The sequence below is a fragment of the Moschus berezovskii genome, chromosome 20 (assembly GCF_049115385.1).
Source record: "Moschus berezovskii isolate FMDL1 chromosome 20, NW_MosBer_1.0, whole genome shotgun sequence".
Classification (NCBI taxonomy): Eukaryota; Metazoa; Chordata; class Mammalia; order Artiodactyla; family Moschidae; genus Moschus; species Moschus berezovskii.
In genome coordinates, this window is record NC_142479.1 from 59815029 (window position 1) to 59830745 (window position 15717).

The window sequence follows — 15717 nt, forward strand, 5'->3', positions numbered from 1 at the left end:
AAAGTTCGTAAGAAAAAATATATATACATATCTCCAGGCGTGGTGGAGGAAAGGAGGTGTGTAGTAGAGGCAGGGGAAGCCCTGCCCTCAGGGAGCTTCTAGTTTAACTGGAGAGTGAGGCCAAGACCGGCAACACAAAGTTGTAGCTATACCAGAGCTGTGGAGGACGGCGTCCAAACAGGGATCAGGCAAGGGCTGGGGTGTTTTAGGAAGCCTTCCTGTAGGTGGAGGACCTTGACGGACAAGAGGAATGGGGTGGGTGGGGGAGGGAGCTCTTCTAGGGCCAAGACCCTTGAGTCCTGAGAGCAGGACTCAAGCGCTGCTTGTTGGCTGAAGAGGAGGCACGACGCGGGTATCCCCACCAAGGAGAAGGACCAGTCCAGTCAGACCTTCTCTGCTGTTCGGGGTCCCACTAGTGTCAGAGCGGGGAAAGAAAGCGGACATGACCACAGATCCCAGCCAGGCCTTCAGAGAGAACCGGGCATGAGCTGAGCCGGACCTCCCTGCCCCCAGGCCCGCAGGTGCCCAAACGTTTGTGCCCAAGCAGATACCCTTATCCACCCCAGAACCACAGATGTCACAAGCCTGTGTGTAGTTTCTCAAGACACACTGTTTATTCCACAGGGGAAAGGGCTCAAGGCCAGCAGCCCCCTGGGCTGGGGGAGGGCGGGAGAGAGCAGGAGAGAACGGGAAAGGGACAAAGCTCTCGCGGCCCGTCTGCGGCCGCCTGGGGTGGGCCGTGACCCTGCCCTGGCTCTCCAGAGAAGCCGGGCTGCTCTGAGTCCACTTGCAGGTTCTAGATAAGTCTCTGCCTTCCCTGGCCTTCACAGGGCATGGACCCCCAACATAGCACCCCCGGAAGGCGGGGTCCAGTCTAGTCCCCGAGGACCCCCTTGCTCCTAATCACTGCCCTGCAGCCCTTCTGCGTCAGTCCCTTTGGTGAGACATGGGGACCAAGGACTGGAGGGGCAGGTGAGTCTGGTGGGCCCGCTTTGGAGGCTGACGGGGGTCCAGGGAAAAGGGGGGGATGGCTCTGAAGCAGTCACTGAGGGCCCAGTGGGCTGTGCCCAGGAGTGTGGGGAGGGCCGACCCCTCACTCCCGGCGTGGGTGCTCCCTCACTCCCGGCGTGGGTGCTCCCTCACTCCTGGCCTGGGTGCTCACCCACCGACCACTTCACCTCCCCTGTCCGCAGAGTCACTATGTCTTCATAAGTGGCTGTCTGGTCAATGTCCAGGCCCTGGAGACATGAAACGGAGCTCAGGCCTTGAACACTCCCCTGGTCGCACACCGATGGTGCCTCTGACTGCCCCCCTCGGCCCTCGGAGCTTCCAGGGGTACGGGGGGTCCACCTTGCCCTTTACCTCATAGGTGTGATCTTCCTCCATTCCGGCCTTGCTGTCATCCTGGCAGGGGAGGGATGGAGAGCAGAGTGTTAGCTTCCCCCACCCCATCCACTGCTGAGCCAGGCTGGGGAGGGCCAGGGAGATTGGCCTTGAGTGAAGGGTCAAGGGTCAAGGGTCAGGGCTGAGGGGCACTCTGCGAGAACAGCTGATGAATGAGCGAGTGTTTGAATGGGTGAGTCAGTGGGTGGGCTCTGGGGCTGGGGAGACGGAGACCCTGCTGGTGTCTGGCCGGCCCCCACGGTCACCTTGTCCAGCAGCAGAAAGATGGGCACGATGATGAAGAGAATGATAAGCAAGGTCTGGATCATGATGATGCCATCTTTCAGTGTGTTCCGCCGCTTCAGCTGGGCCAAGGTGCTGAACCCTGGGAGGAGGTGGGGTGGACGTGGTGAGGCTTGGTGGGACGTGTCCCCACTTTGGGCCCGGACCCCTCAGGATCTCCTTCTCCGCAGCTCTCCCAGGTGCCTGGGGTCACAGCCATCACACACTGTGTGACCCTCCCTCCTACTGGTGGAGGGCTGGGGTGGGGTGTGTGTTGGCGGGTCTCCAGGAGCACCCCATGCTCTCCCTGGCTGGTGGGGGGTAGGGGGTGGGGGGGCGGGACCCGCACACACCCATGACCCGGAGCTCAGTGCCACAGCCGTGCTCTGTCCTCAGGGTCCCCTTGGCGCACTCCTGCTTGCAGAAGTAGATGCCGTTGTCCTGAAACTGGACGCCTATGATGGTGAGAATGGCCTCGGAGTTGTTACGGATCTGGAGGATGCGGCCCTCCTCCGGGAGAAATATCTTGGGCTCTGAGTCCGGCTTCAGCTTCCGGAACCAGCTCACGATGCCCATATCCTCCAGGTGGCACCTGATCTCCACTGTGGAGCCCCGTTTCTTGGCCACAAAACGTGGGTGCTGCCAGATCCGGGAACAAGTGTTTCCTGTGGGTGTCAGGGCTGGGATCAAAATCCTGCTCCTTGCCTTCTGGACCGCCGGCCCAACTGTGGCCTGCTCCCTCCCCACACAACCAGGGCCCCAGGCAGCGCTGACCCCTGGCTTGGTCTCCTGGCTTGTCCTTGCTTCTCAGCGCGTGGGACAGTCATGAGGCAGAGGTGCAGGAGAGCTGAGCCATGCGAGGAGCCGCAGGCCAAACCGCCGAACCCTGCCCCTTCCTAATGGCCCACTCTCCCCATCTGATTTTCCTTTAGAAGGGCCTGGAACCTTCCAATGCCTTTCCATGCCCATTACAGCAGCCTGATGCAGGTCTCACCCTCTGAGGCCAGAGGGCCCCCAGGACAGCCTTTCACCTGGCCTGGTGCTCTCACCTCTCCCTGCCCTGTACTGCCCACACCAGCTCCCAGTCCTCAGGGGGACCCCGCAAATCCTCAGCCTGGCAATCAAGGCTCCTGCGTCAATCCCCTGCCCACGTCTCCCTTGTCACCCCTTCCGCATGGTCCTGCTCCTCTTTTTATTCCTATGCCTTTCTCAGCTTGCCACACTCCCCACCACCCATCTGCCCCAGGAGGCCTCCCTCCTGCTTGGTCCCCAGTCAGGGGTGCCCTAGGAACCCCTAAGCCCCTGCAGCCTGTCAGGGCCCCCCGAGGTTGCAGGCTCCTGCTGGGGCTGAGCCCAACTCCCCAGTCAGACAGCCCAGGCCTGCGTCCCCAGTGGGATTCCCTCCTCACTGATCACTGGGACTCAGGATTGACGTGGGTGATGTTGGAGGAGTAGGGGTTGGAGGAACTTCAGAGCCAGGTCTTACAGAGGGAGACAGACCCTCAAGAGGCCTGGGAATGGGTGGGGAGAACCCAAGGGGGCCAGGGAGCCGGGCTGACCATGGGGCCGCTCGTGGACAGTGACCCCCGCGTTGGACACAGACATACTTGCTCCCAGAAGGTTCAGGGGAAGTTGCTGACCTTTGGGATCCCGAAGCAGGTCCTCTGTTTTGGCCGCCAGCACCGTCTCACCTGCTGGGTAGGAGGAAGTGGGCGGGGCTGGTCCCTCAGAGTTGGCTGCCCCGCCCCTGCATTCCCAGACCCACTTCCTCCCCCCAGGACACCAGCTCCAAGACCCCTGCCCTGGAGAGACTAGAGCGGGATGGGGTCACCAGAGGATCTGATTCCCAGCCCCGCTTCTGCCCTCGGCCTTTCAGCGGGCTCCTGGATGAGAAGAGAGGGAAGAAGTCATGCCTGGAGGGCTCTACCGCCTTCCAGACCAGGCGCTGTCTGGGGAACAGGCCTGTCGCAGGCCTGGTGGGGGGCGGCCTGTCCACTGCCTTCCCCATGCAGTGCCCTGCAGCGCCTGGGGGTGAACTGCCCTCTCTCCTTTTTTCCTCCCCGGCCTGGCCTAGCTCTTCTCTGAGGTCAGAGCCACCAGCCCCTCACCCCCAGCTCAGCCCGACCCCCTCCGGGCTGGAGAAGGGCTGGGGGCCGCAGACTCCAGAGCCCACCAGCCCCTCAGCCTGGCTGATTCCCATAGACCCAGTCCGCAGGACTGTCAGGAGACAGGAGGCAGCAAAAGTGAGAGACGGAAGGCGGAGGAGACGAGAGCAGAAGACAGAAGCAGTGGAAAGAGCGAAACCAGGGGGCCTCTGGGCCCCTCGAGCAGTACCTGAAAGGAGCAGCAGCCCCAGCACCAGCCACTTGTTGAGCCCGGGAGTCCACGCCGGCCCCGCCATGCTCACCCTGTCTCCAGCCCCAAGCCCGTGACAACGGAGGCTCCTGGGGGAAAACGTGTAACTGCCTGGGCTGCAGTCTGCCTCCTCCCCGCCTCTTCCCCACCAGGCCCCTTCCTGCCATGCAAATTGGGACCCAGGGGAGGCACCAGCTCTCTGGGGACCCTGGGGGAGGGCAGGCTCTCTTGTCAGCTGTGCCGCTAAGACCCAAGGGTCACCCCGGCTCGGGCACTGCAGCTGGGGTCTGCGGTGGACACCCCTGGAAGGCAGGGGTCCCTGAGGTCCCATCCCAACCCCCAAAGTCAAGTCTTGGGGCCCGTCGTCCTCGCAGTCCAGAGTCCCTGGCACTTAACTGGATCCACATGGGTCCTGTGGATGGATGTGGGCACAGCCCTTCCACCCCGGACCAACTTACACCCTTCAGTAAGAGGGGAACCCAGGAAGGATGGGGTAGGAGTGCTCGGGGGACAGCTATGGACCCAGAGCCCAGCCACTTGACTGGAGTGCAGGTGGCCATGTTGGCAGTTGATGGAGGTTTGACCTTGTGTAGGAAGGGAGCCACAGAGGCTCTTGAGCAAGAACAGGCCAAGAGTGGCAACCACTTGGGAGAAGATTTGGTTCCGGGCCCTGGTGAGAGGCCCCTTCTCCCTCACTTGGGAGAATTTGCTGGGAGCTGCCAAAGACGGTAGACTTAGGTGTTGATGGCTTAGGGAAAACCCACCACTTAGCAATCAGTGGACTCTCAGGGCACAGAAGTGTTATCCACAACTCCAGAGGTCTAAAGTGGAAGACAAGAGGCTGGTCTGGGGGAGCCTGCAAGTTCTGAAACAGAAAGTCTCTCTGGCTTTTTCTCACCCGTCAGCAGAGCGGTGGATGGAACCACAGAGTCTAGGAGCTTGTCTAAGCTGAACTATGTGCCCTGCCCCTGGACCAGACACAGCCCTCATCCCTTGAGGTCTCAGGGGGAGGTGCCCTTGTGCAGTGCACAACTTGCACAGCTGCCCATGGCAGGCGTGCATCCCTCAGCCCCAGAGCTGAGTTCTTGAGTTCTATGTATTATGGCACCTTCTTTACTCTCTCTTGGCCCCTTGCTCTGTCTCTTCCTTCACCCCCCAGGAGGGGAAAGAAGAAGCTGAATCCTGTGTCCTCTGCCCACATCTCATTCTCTTCACCACCCACTAGTTTTCAAACAGCCTTTGCTGCTGGCAGGTCTGAGTTCTGGGAGACATGGACCCACTACCCAGGCCAGGGTTGCTGGTGAAGAAGGCAGAGGTCTGGGTGCTGGCCCTCAGTCCTGGCCATAGGCCTCACCTGGTACAGTGGCACCCCCACCCCCCACCCCCCACCAGAGGAGCATGGGTTGGGATTGGAGCTGTGGGAAGTGGGGACAGGGGAGTTCAGGTTCCATCCGAGAAACAGCTGTTCCCGGCAGTCCCAGATGTTCTTGCTGGTTCCAGATGTTCCAAACGAAGAGAAAAACATTTCTCTGAAAAGGTGTCGGGTGTTCTGTTCGCAGAACAAACAGCCCAGGAATATAAACATCACCTGAGGTCAGCATGGGGACCACGGGCCTCTGGTGCTGGTGGGGGTGGTTGGAGACTCCCCCAGAGGAATGGGGGGGGAAATCCAGGGGTCTCTTCCTTTAGCTAAGCACCTCCTGGTAATGGAGGACTTGGTTAGCTTTGGGGCTGGTGGCCCCCAAATTTGGGAGAAAGGTGGAAACAGGTTGGGGTGCACCTGTGTGTGTGTGTGTTTGTGTGTGCGCGTAGCTGCCAACATAGGTGTACTGCCAAGTTGTAGGGTGTGAGGCGGTTTGGGAGCTGGTCTGTGGCCCAGGGTGCCTCTGTGGGGCCATGGAGGTTGGGGTGCAGTGGGTACCTTCCAAACATACACACATGTCTGCATCTCCTGTGGGCAGCAATGCAGATGTGTCCTTTGGATCTCATTCCCATTCATGCCAGGCAGGGATCTATTTTCAGGAGGGGGTGGGGGCCCCACTGTCTGCAGGGTTATTTGTCGCAGGTGGGGCCGTGCTGTTCCCGCCGCAGTGACAACAGCACCGAGCTCCTTCTGAGGCTTGTGACGTTTTTTCTTTCCTGGAACAGGAGGCCTCGTAAGCCCACCTCCGCCTCTGCCCCCGGCTGCCCTGAGCCGTACACCCCGACATCTGGCAGCTCCCACCCCACCTTTCCAGGAAGACAACATCAAAACAAGAGATGGGGGTGTAGGGCGAATGGACAAGGAGCTCAGGGTTCAGGAAAGCAAGAGGGCAGGGACCCCTGGCATCCCCGGGAAATGGGGGGAGGGCAGAGCCTCAGTTTGGAAAAAACGACCTCTGCCCCTCCCCTAGCCTTTCCTCCCTGACTCTGCTCGGCCCGTTGTGACCAGGGCGGGTGGGCTCAGAAGGATGCGGGTTTGAGTAGCTACTGAGCGTGCACGCCTAGAGCCCGGGCTCTGCAACAAGAGGAGCCGCTGCAATGAGAAGCCTGTGACCTGTGACGAGGAGTACCCCCTGCTCGCCACAACTAGAGAAAGCCCTGGCACAGCAACGAAGACCCAGCACACCCCAAAATAAATAGATAAACAGAAATCAAGCCAAGTCATAGAACATATGTCTGAAAACATATAAAAGGAGAATGCCGCTTTGACTCCTAAACTCTGCAGTACACAGCCAGGAAGCCTCCCCCAGCTACCTGGCGGTTCTCGACAAAACGTGGTCCTGCCCCACACTGAGAGCCCTGGAAGTGCTCCAGGGCCGAGGGATTGACGCAAACCCAGCTCTCCTGTATTGCGGGCGGATTCCTTACCGTCTGAGCTACCAGGGAAGCCCTTCCAGGGCCATGGTGGTTTAGCTGCTAAGTCGTGTCTGATTCTTTGCAGCCCCATGTACTATAGCCTGCCATGTTCCTCTGGCCATGGGATTCTCCAGGCAAGAATACTGGAGTGGGTTGCCATTTCCTTCTCCAGGGGATCTTCCTGACCCAGGAATCAAACCTAGGTCTCCTGCATTTCAGACAGACTCTTTACTGACTATAAGCTATAAGAGAAGCGCCCTCCAGGGCTGTGGCCATGGTCAAATGACCAGTGGACACCACTGGCATTCCTGGGCCAGGGGCAGCAAAGACACAGCAGTGGGAGGGGAAGATTTTCCCTGCCTCACCTGCCAACAGCACCCCGATTAAGCAGCACCCCTTCTTAACCTCTCAGAGACCAAGTTTCCTCCTTTAGCCAAAACACAAATAACTGTAATAAAACCTTCTCTGTGTGTGCTCAGGGGCTTAGTTGTGTTGGACTCTTTGAGGCCCCCTGGACTGTAATCTGCCAAGCTTCTCTGTCCATGGGATTGCCCAGGCGAGAATACCAGAGAAGGATTGTCATTTCCTCCTCAAAGGGATCTTCCTGACCCAGGGATCAAACCTGCATCTCCTAGCATTAGCAGGTAGATTCTTTACCACTGAGCCACCTGTCCTTTGCAGGGCAGTCGTGAGCCTTGAAGGCCTCTTGTATGTGAAGTGCATGGTGACGTAGGTGGAAGCACGGCCCACCCTCAGGAGGCGGTGAGTAGCACTGATAACCGGGGGAAGGACATGGTTCTGAATAGGAACCTCAGTCACGTGTATCACCCAGGATTTTACCTTTCTCTTCCACCATTCAAGGCTCAGGGGAAACATAGCTCAGGGCCCTCTCAAGCTCTCCTGTCCTTGAAGAAAGAGAGAGCCCCAGCCGAGGTTTGGAGAAACTTGAAGTGAGAAGGAGCTTTCCCGACCTCTGAGAAGGGGTTCAGCACCCTCGTGGAGGCTCAGAGAACCCTGCTGGCACCCCAACCCCGCAGGCAAAGACAGGGTGGGAAAGGGCTCGAGGACATGGCTGAGGGAGGTTGGGGTGGCCTGTGGGTGCCCCTCCCCAGTCTCCACGGGTGCCATGTAACTAACCTCACAACTCAGGAAAAGGGGATACAGAAATCTTGAAAGGGACTAAGTATTTACTAGTTTAGAGGAATACAGCCCTGGCTGTCAGAAAGCAAAATTAAATCTAAACTTATATTACACTCAATGGGATTGTGGCCTGAGCTCACTACATAATATTTCTCTTTGTCATAGGTCCAAGGGATGCTGGGTCCTCTGGGGTCAGAGGCAGCATCCTGGTGGGGGGATTGGGCCTCAGGAAAGGGAAGGGCCACACCGTGGACACATACCGTGAGGCAGAGAAGTGATGGGGGCTTCCAGAGAGGAGGGTCTGGGCACATGTGTCCCAACACCTATTTCCTGGGTGCTGTTGTGGGCAGCGAAAGGCAGAGTGGTGCTGCCTGTTAGCGGGGAGGGCGGGGTGAGGGACCGATTCCTGAACTCATCTGGCCTCTTGGACACCAGCTATGAGGCTGGGTTCCAGCCTCCTTTCGGAGAGGGCAGGAGACAGCCAGGCTGAGCCAGAGAAGGGAGCTAGGGCCCTTCTTATCCTGCCCTCCCCAACTCCTGGCAGCTCCCCAAGGCTTCCCCACTTTTCAGTATCCCCAGCCCTTCTTGTTGCCCTCAGCTCCCATCGACGTCCGCACACAGAGGTACAGAAGGAAAAAGCGGACCCGTCCGAGGCACCGGGAGGTTTATTATAAGAACTGTACAAAGGAGTCTTCTACTGGCCTGGCTTGGGCCTGTTCCCACCCGGACAAGGTGCAATGGCCGTGGGGGAGGAGGCCCGGACCCCGTTCAGCCACGCTGGCTCTGCACCCGGCCCAGTGGAGAGAGTTCAGTCCAACGGAGGCTGAGGCTCTGGGGCCACACTTGTCCGGGCCCCGAGGAGGAGGAAGGAAAGGGTGTGGGCGGTGCTGGTCAGAGAGGAGGCTGACCCCTGGAGGGACTTCTGAAGAAAGAGCTGGAACTGCTGCAGGAAGCGATGGAAGGAGCAGGGGCCTCCTTCCAGAGAGGACCCGGGCGGGGCCGGGGAGCGGGGCTGGGCAGTGGGGGTAAGGAAGAGAAGCAGAGAAGGCAGAAGGGTGGCCTCACCGCGGTGAGAGGAAGGAATGCCCGGGCAGAGCGGGGCAGACAGAAAGGAAGGCTCCGGCCTGTGGGCGTGCACACAAGCAAACACACACACACATGTTGTTTGGAGGTTTTGCTGCTTCCTGAGTTTTAATCAAACTGTTCACGAGAAACAAGAAGAAAAAGAAGAGGAACTAAGTGCAGCGGGGGTGGGGTGGGGGGCTCAATGTGCAAAGCTTACCACATGTGTTCACACTCACATACACACTCACAGCACAGGGACACTTCCACGGACTGGCCGACAGAGAAGACACATACATACCCACTGGTTAAGCACTCCAGGGCATGCTGACACACACAGGGATATACACATGGACAAGTGCATAGGCAGGTTCTATGGGACACAGTGGTTCACAGACTCACACGCACACACACAGGTGAGTAAATCCAGTGACCCCGAGCTGGCGTCTCACCCCCTCCTCCAAGCTCGGCCTCTGTTCGCCGGAGCCCAAATCAGTGGTGCCAACAGAAGCACCGCACAGCTCCCAGTGGCTGGATGTTGGAAGCTTGGGCCTGAGCCGGGTGAGCGGTGTCCACCTCAGTGTTGAAATCTTGAACGTGAGCTCAGCTAGAACATTCTTAGGATCACTTTGAGGAGGGGAGGAAGGGTGTGGCGGGGGGTGAGGAGGGGACCCTGGGGCTGGGGAGGCTGCCAGGAACCCAAGTGGTGCTGATGGAGGAGGAAGACAGGGGCCGGGGAGGGAGGGAATCTTCTTCCCAAGCCCCAGGGTCCCCGACCCCACCCGAGATCTGGGTGCTCAGTCCAAGGAAGCCCCCAGTGTAGCGATACATTGGTGGGATCCAACCCATGCTACCCACTCCATCGTGCTTTCTAGGAAAAGATAACTCCCAAGGGGAATCTTCCCTTCTGCTCTTCTCCCAGGGGCCAGCCAGGGAGCTGGAGGGCCTGGGCAATGGATGAATCGGGAAAGGATTCAGGGGCCACAACCCAGCCCAATGTCTCAGCGTCCAGTGGCCCCCCTCCCCCAGCACTGGGTATGTGGAGCCATTTCTGAACCAGGGATGTTTTCCTTCTCCTGAGAATTCCCAAGCAGGTAGGGTGAGCCGCATCCCAGAGGCTGGACAAGGTGGCAGGCCCTGGGCTCAGGTGTCTGCTCTCACTGAGGTTAAGACTTCCTTGTCCCAGAGGGAGCTGGAGGCCTGAGCCACTGCCTGCGGAGAGGTCAGTAGCCTTTAAGACTCTGGGGGCAGGAGGGCAGCCAATCCCTCCATCACAGGCCGGCTCCTCCCAAGTGGGGAGCAGAGACTCTGATGTTCTAACCTCCCCTGGGGCTGTGAGGAGGGCAGCAGGGCCCACGAGGAGGTGAGAGCAACCTGAAGGTAAATATCGCGGAGGCAGCGGCCTCGGCCCAGAGTGGAGACTTCAGGTACAATTCCCCCTTTCCACGGCCTGGGTGACAGCCCAGCGTGGACAAAGCCTGTCCCCGGCAGGGAGCTGGGTCAGTCCCGGACACAGAGCCCTAGCTCCCTCAGTGGCAGGCACCAAGGGGGTGCTTCGGGGCTGTGCCACCTCACCACAGCTGCTAGACGAGAGACTCTTTGACCCCTGGGCGCACCGTCTGCTCCAGGGATGGGGCGGGAGGGAGGGGTGCGTCGGAGGGGCTGATGGGCCTGAGCCCCATGGCAGGTCCGGGGTCCCCGGTGGAGCTCCTCTCCTCCTCTTTGCTCGGCACACCGCTGTTCCCGTTGTCAGGGCCATACATCTTGCTCATGGTGTCGGCGATCAGCCCCTCCTTCTCGGGGGCCCCGTCCCCGCCGCCGTCATGGTTGTGGCGGTACATGTAGGAGGCCTGCTTCACGGAGCGCTGCAGCAGATGCCGGCGGTAGGCCCTCTGGATCTTGATGGCGCACACTTCCTCGTGCTTTCTCTTGAGGGTGGTGGTGATGGGCTCGTAGGAGACCTTGGAGGGGTTGGCGGCCATGAACTTCTCCTCCATGGTCTCCTTGAGGGCGTCCATCTCCCCGGAGTCGCCCAGGACCTCTTTGGTCAGGGCAAAGAGGATGTCCAGGCAGTGGATCTTGTCCCCCGGCACCATGGGCAGGTCCAGCGTGATGAGCTTGATCTTGTTGGGCTTGGCGATCCTCAGCGGCTCCTGCAGGGTGTCCACGAAGTCGGAGAGGCGGCTGTAGTCGATGAACTGCGTGGCGTCGGGGTCGAACTTCTCCCACGTCTCGTAGAACATCTCGAAGTCGTCCTCCCCGAGAGGCTCGCTGCTCTCCTCTGTGGCCACGTTGAAGTTCTCCAGGATGATGGCGATGTACATGTTGACCACGATGAGGAAGGAAATGATGATGTAGCTGCAGAAGAAGCAGATGCCGATGGAGGGGTTGCCGCAGTCGCCCCGGATGCTGGTGCCCGGGTTCTCCAGGTTGGGGTCACAGTCGGGGGGCCCGCTGTTGAGGATGGGGTTGAGGAGCCCGTCCCAGCCGGCTGACGTGGTGATCTCGAAGAGGCAGATGATGCTGTTGCCAAAGGTCTCGAAGTTAAACATGTCGTCGATGCCCGACTCCTTCTTGACGTAGGCGAAGTTGGACATGCCGAAGATGGAGTAGATGAACATGACCAGGAAGAGGAGGAGGCCGATGTTGAAGAGGGCGGGCAGCGACATCATGAGCGCGAAGAGCAGCGTCCGGATGCCCTTGGCCCCGCGGATCAGCCGCAGGACCCGCCCGATCCGTGCCAGGCGGATCACACGGAACAGCGTGGGTGACACGAAGTATTTCTGGATCAGGTCGGAGAGCGCCAGGCCTGCAGGGAGGAAGCGGTGAGGAAGCACTGCTGCCCTGGGGGTGGGCGGCAGGGTCGGGGAGCAGGGGGAAGGCACGGCTCCACGGGGCATGGAGTGCTGGGTTCCTCTACCCCAGGAAGGAGCAGTAGAAATTCATCGCTCGGTGCACAGCCCAAGTGGCCCGACCCGTTAGACTCCCCCAGGGCTCTTGCGGCCCCAGGCTCCATCTCTGCCCCGATGCAGCCGGGTGGAGGTGGGATGTGCCAAAGTGGATGGGAGGGTGGGTAAGGCCCATTGCCAAGGCTGTTCACAGATGCCATGGATGGCAGGACAGCTCTGGGTGTGTGACGATGGGCATGTCGCCTACCTGGTTTGTGACTGTTTCCTCATCTGCAAGACGGAGGTGACAACAGTCCAGTCTCAGGACATTTGTTAGGAACAGTTACTGAGCTAATACTGTGAAGTGCATGGCCTAGTGTCAGGCAAACTGTAAGCGATGGATAAATGATAGCTATTTACTGTCATCGGAGAAGGTGATGGCACCCCACTCCAGTACTCTTGCCTGGAAAGTCCCATGGACGGAAGAGCCTGGTAGGCTGCAGTCCATGGGGTCGCTACGAGTCGGACATGACTGAGCGACTTTACTTTCACTTTTCACTTTCATGCATTGGAGAAGGAAATGGCAACCCACTCTAGTGTTCTTGCCTGGAGAATCCCAGGGACGGGGGAGCCTGGTGGGCTGCCATCCATGGGGTCACACAAAGTCAGACACGACTGAAGTGACTTAGCAGCAGCAGTTCCTGTCATAATTACACACACCTCTCCTCTGTGTAAGGCTCCTAGAACCATCTTCTTCTTTTTTTAAAGTTTATTTATTTGGCTGAGATGGGTCTTAGTTGTGACATGTGGGATCTTTAGTTGTGGCATGTGGGATCTAGTTCCCTGACCAGGGATTGAACCTAGGGCCCCTGCATCAGGAGTGCAGAGCCTTAGGCACAGGGCCACCAGGGAAGGCCTGGAACCATCTTCTTATGTCTTTCCCGAAGCACTTGGGCACCTGAACGAGCATCTTCAGATCAGGTGAATGCTTCTGGAGCTGTAGTCGTGTGTGCACAGGTAACACGCTGCCTGGGAACCCACCATCTGTGCTTCTGTGCACTTAGTGTAGACACCGGGTGCAAACGCACGTGTGTCTGTGTGTGTGTAAAAGCATACCACGTGCACGAGCAGGTATGCACGCAGACACGAGGAGGGGGACCCAGGCCTTCCCGAGTGACTCAGCCCAGCCTGGCCCTGCTCACCCACAATGGACAGGATGACAACCACGAAGTCGAAGATATTCCAGCCGACAGTGAAGTAGTACTGGCGCAGGGCCAGCATCTTGAGCACACACTCGCCCGTGAAGATGATAATGAAGACCATGTTGATGTTGTACAGGATGTCCACCTTGAGCTGGCTCTGGTCGTCCGTCTCCACCATCATGGTGACCATGTTGAGGCAAATGAGGATCATGATCGTAATGTCAAATGCCTGCTTTGTCACCAGGTCATACACCATGCCTTGGATCTTGTTCTGCAGCAGGGGTGGGAGCGTGGGGAGGCAGGCGGGCGGGTGTAGGGGGCAGTGGTCAGGGCAGGACGAGGACCGGCAGGAGATGCGAGAGGACACGACACAAGAGTATGGGGACGGGGAGAGAGAGGGGGAGAGGAAGAAGGCATTAGGGCCTGTGGCAGAGTCGGCCAGGGCCGCGGGAGGCGGGCAGACCCAAGGAAATGGGCCATTCTGTGGGGTCTGTGGGCCTCCTTCCTCTCTCTGGGAACTTCCTCCCGAATTAAGGGCCCTCAGCAACCCCTCATCCTTCTCCTGAAGTGGTTGCTCACTGGAGGAGCTGTCTGGACATCCTCTTCCTCCCCTCTCCACCAGCTAAGGAGCTGAATGGACACCGGGGGTGCTGTGCAGGGTTGGGCAAGGGGGAAGCCAGTGACTGGAGTTATCAGGCCGCTGCTGCCTGTACATGAAGTGTGTCGTTGCAGGGAGGCGCCCCTCCCAGCAGGTGGGCCCAACCTTCCTGCAGGAGGCCCCAGCCTCATGCCAGGGACACAACCTGGTGGGCAGACAGCAGGCTGCCTTTTGCATCCCCCGCACAGGGCCCCCTTGGGCAGGAGCCTCATATGGGCTGCAGGGGGAGGGGCCCAGAGGGCTGGTACCTGGGGCCGGGGAATTGGCTTCTGAGGCTTCTTGGAGCCAAGCTTCTTCATGGCGTTATAGTATTTCTTCTGTTCCTCTGTCATGAAGATGTCTTTCCCTCCAAAGTACAATGGGATGGGGCCCGTAAGGTTGGAGAGTCCCCCTTCTCAGCTTCCAGGACTTCCCTACCTCAGACATCATCTGTCAAGCCCTCCCCCATCCCAGCAGGGGGGCCAGGTGGGAAGAGGGAAGGAGACCTGCCTGGAGGGCCAGAGATGGGGGTTGAAGGAGGCAGGCAAGGGGGACGGAGGGGTCCAGAGAAGGGGGGTGGGTGACAGACAGAGGGAAGGGGCCAGCGCAGCCCTCACGGCCCATTTTGGGCCACCTTCCATCAGTATTTCACTGGGTCCTCAGAATGAACCAGCAAAGCAGGCAGCATAAGCCTCATTTTATACAGAAGGAAACCAAGGTTCACACTGGCCCTGTCACTAGTTCAAGGTCACCAGGTGGGATCAGAACCCAGGCTCTGCCTCAATCAGGTGTGCAGACAGCGTGGATGAACATAGGAAGGAAGGAGTGGAACATACAAAGGGGGTGGGAGGAGGGAGCCCAGAGAGGGGAGGACCCGGGGGGAAGGCGGGCTAGATACTCATCTTCTTCTTCTGCTGGTTGAAGTTGTCAATGATGACGCCAATGAAGAGGTTGAGGGTGAAGAAGGAGCCGAAGATGATGAAGATGACGAAATAGAGGTACATGTAGAGGTTCACCTCGTACTGCGGCTGCTCTTCCTTCTGCAGCGGTCACAGGACAGGGGCGGGGGTGAGGGGTGGGCTGGGGGCACACGCTGCCTGCTCCCTGTCCCTCTGTGGGCCCATCCACCCCTGTAGGCGGTGGGTTCTCAGGGGTTCCCGAGGAGGCGGCATGCAGTGGGGATGGATCTGAGTCCTCTCTCCTGGCTCACTCACCAGCCACATCTCGGGGACCCCCACTCACCTCCCGGGAGTCCACGGCAGCATACATGATGTCCATCCAGCCCTTGAAGGTGGCCTGCGAGAGTGTGGTTGGGTGTGAGGGGAGAGGCTGCTCCCTGCTCCCACCATCCATGAGTTTCCCTCCCTGCCCACCCCAGAAGCTGCCTGCTCCGAGTCCCACTGGGCAGGCATCAAATACAGACCATCAAAATACAGACAGGTATGGACACGACCTCTGGGTCCTCCAGCCCTGCAAGCAGGTGGGAGGTTCCCTAACGAGGAGTGGCCGTGGGCTCAGCTCCAGTGAGATCCCAGGGGCATCTCCACCCCCGCCCCATGCAGGGACTGCACGTCACACTCACCACCTGCAAGAGTGAGAGGTAGCCCAGACCCACGTTGTCGTAGTTGACCTTGACGTTGAGCCAGCGGACCTGGCCCGTGTGCATCAGGCTCTCACACTCGGACTTGTTGTTGACCTCGGAGATGTCGAACCTCTCGGAGGTGGTGGTGTTGATGCAGTAGTAGAACTTGCCGGCAAATAGGTTGACGCCCATGATGCTGAAGATGAGCCAGAAGATGAGGCAGACGAGCAGCACGTTCATGATGGAGGGGATGGCTCCCAGGAGGGCATTCACCACCACCTGGGGGGCCGGGGGTGGGGAGGAGGGAGTCACTGCCAGATCCTCTCCCAGGCAGCAGGGTAGGGGGCA

At 59.3% G+C, this 15717-nt stretch overlaps 2 protein-coding genes across 5 annotated transcripts in view; both read right to left on the bottom strand.

Annotated features, from left to right (window-relative positions):
- Positions 1 to 592: 592 nt before the first annotated feature.
- On the bottom strand, positions 593 to 4154 carry CD79B (CD79b molecule). Of its 2 annotated transcripts, none has more exons than XM_055397759.2 (6): positions 4000 to 4154; positions 3306 to 3359; positions 2019 to 2330; positions 1650 to 1768; positions 1363 to 1404; positions 593 to 1238 (listed from the first exon to the last, which is right to left on the bottom strand). In XM_055397759.2, exons 1-6 carry the CDS (start codon positions 4064 to 4066, stop codon positions 1140 to 1142), a joined length of 693 nt encoding a protein of 230 aa, XP_055253734.1. In that variant the 5' UTR covers positions 4067 to 4154; the 3' UTR covers positions 593 to 1139. The 2 variants fall into 2 exon arrangements, with proteins under 2 accessions (XP_055253734.1, XP_055253743.1); XM_055397768.2 differs by having other exon boundaries at positions 3306 to 3356; positions 4000 to 4149.
- A 4496-nt stretch (positions 4155 to 8650) lies between these two features.
- Positions 8651 to 15717, bottom strand: part of SCN4A (sodium voltage-gated channel alpha subunit 4) — a 67805-nt gene continuing 60738 nt past the window's right edge. For all 3 annotated transcript variants that reach the window (XM_088829221.1, XM_055408205.2, XM_055408206.2), the window contains exons 20-25: positions 15370 to 15648; positions 15030 to 15083; positions 14690 to 14827; positions 14057 to 14161; positions 13151 to 13421; positions 8651 to 11869 (exon numbers count right to left, since the gene is read on the bottom strand). In XM_088829221.1, the coding sequence (XP_088685347.1) occupies positions 10644 to 11869; positions 13151 to 13421; positions 14057 to 14161; positions 14690 to 14827; positions 15030 to 15083; positions 15370 to 15648 (2073 nt within the window). In that variant the 3' untranslated portion in view covers positions 8651 to 10643. The remainder of the gene's footprint in view (positions 11870 to 13150; positions 13422 to 14056; positions 14162 to 14689; positions 14828 to 15029; positions 15084 to 15369; positions 15649 to 15717) is intronic.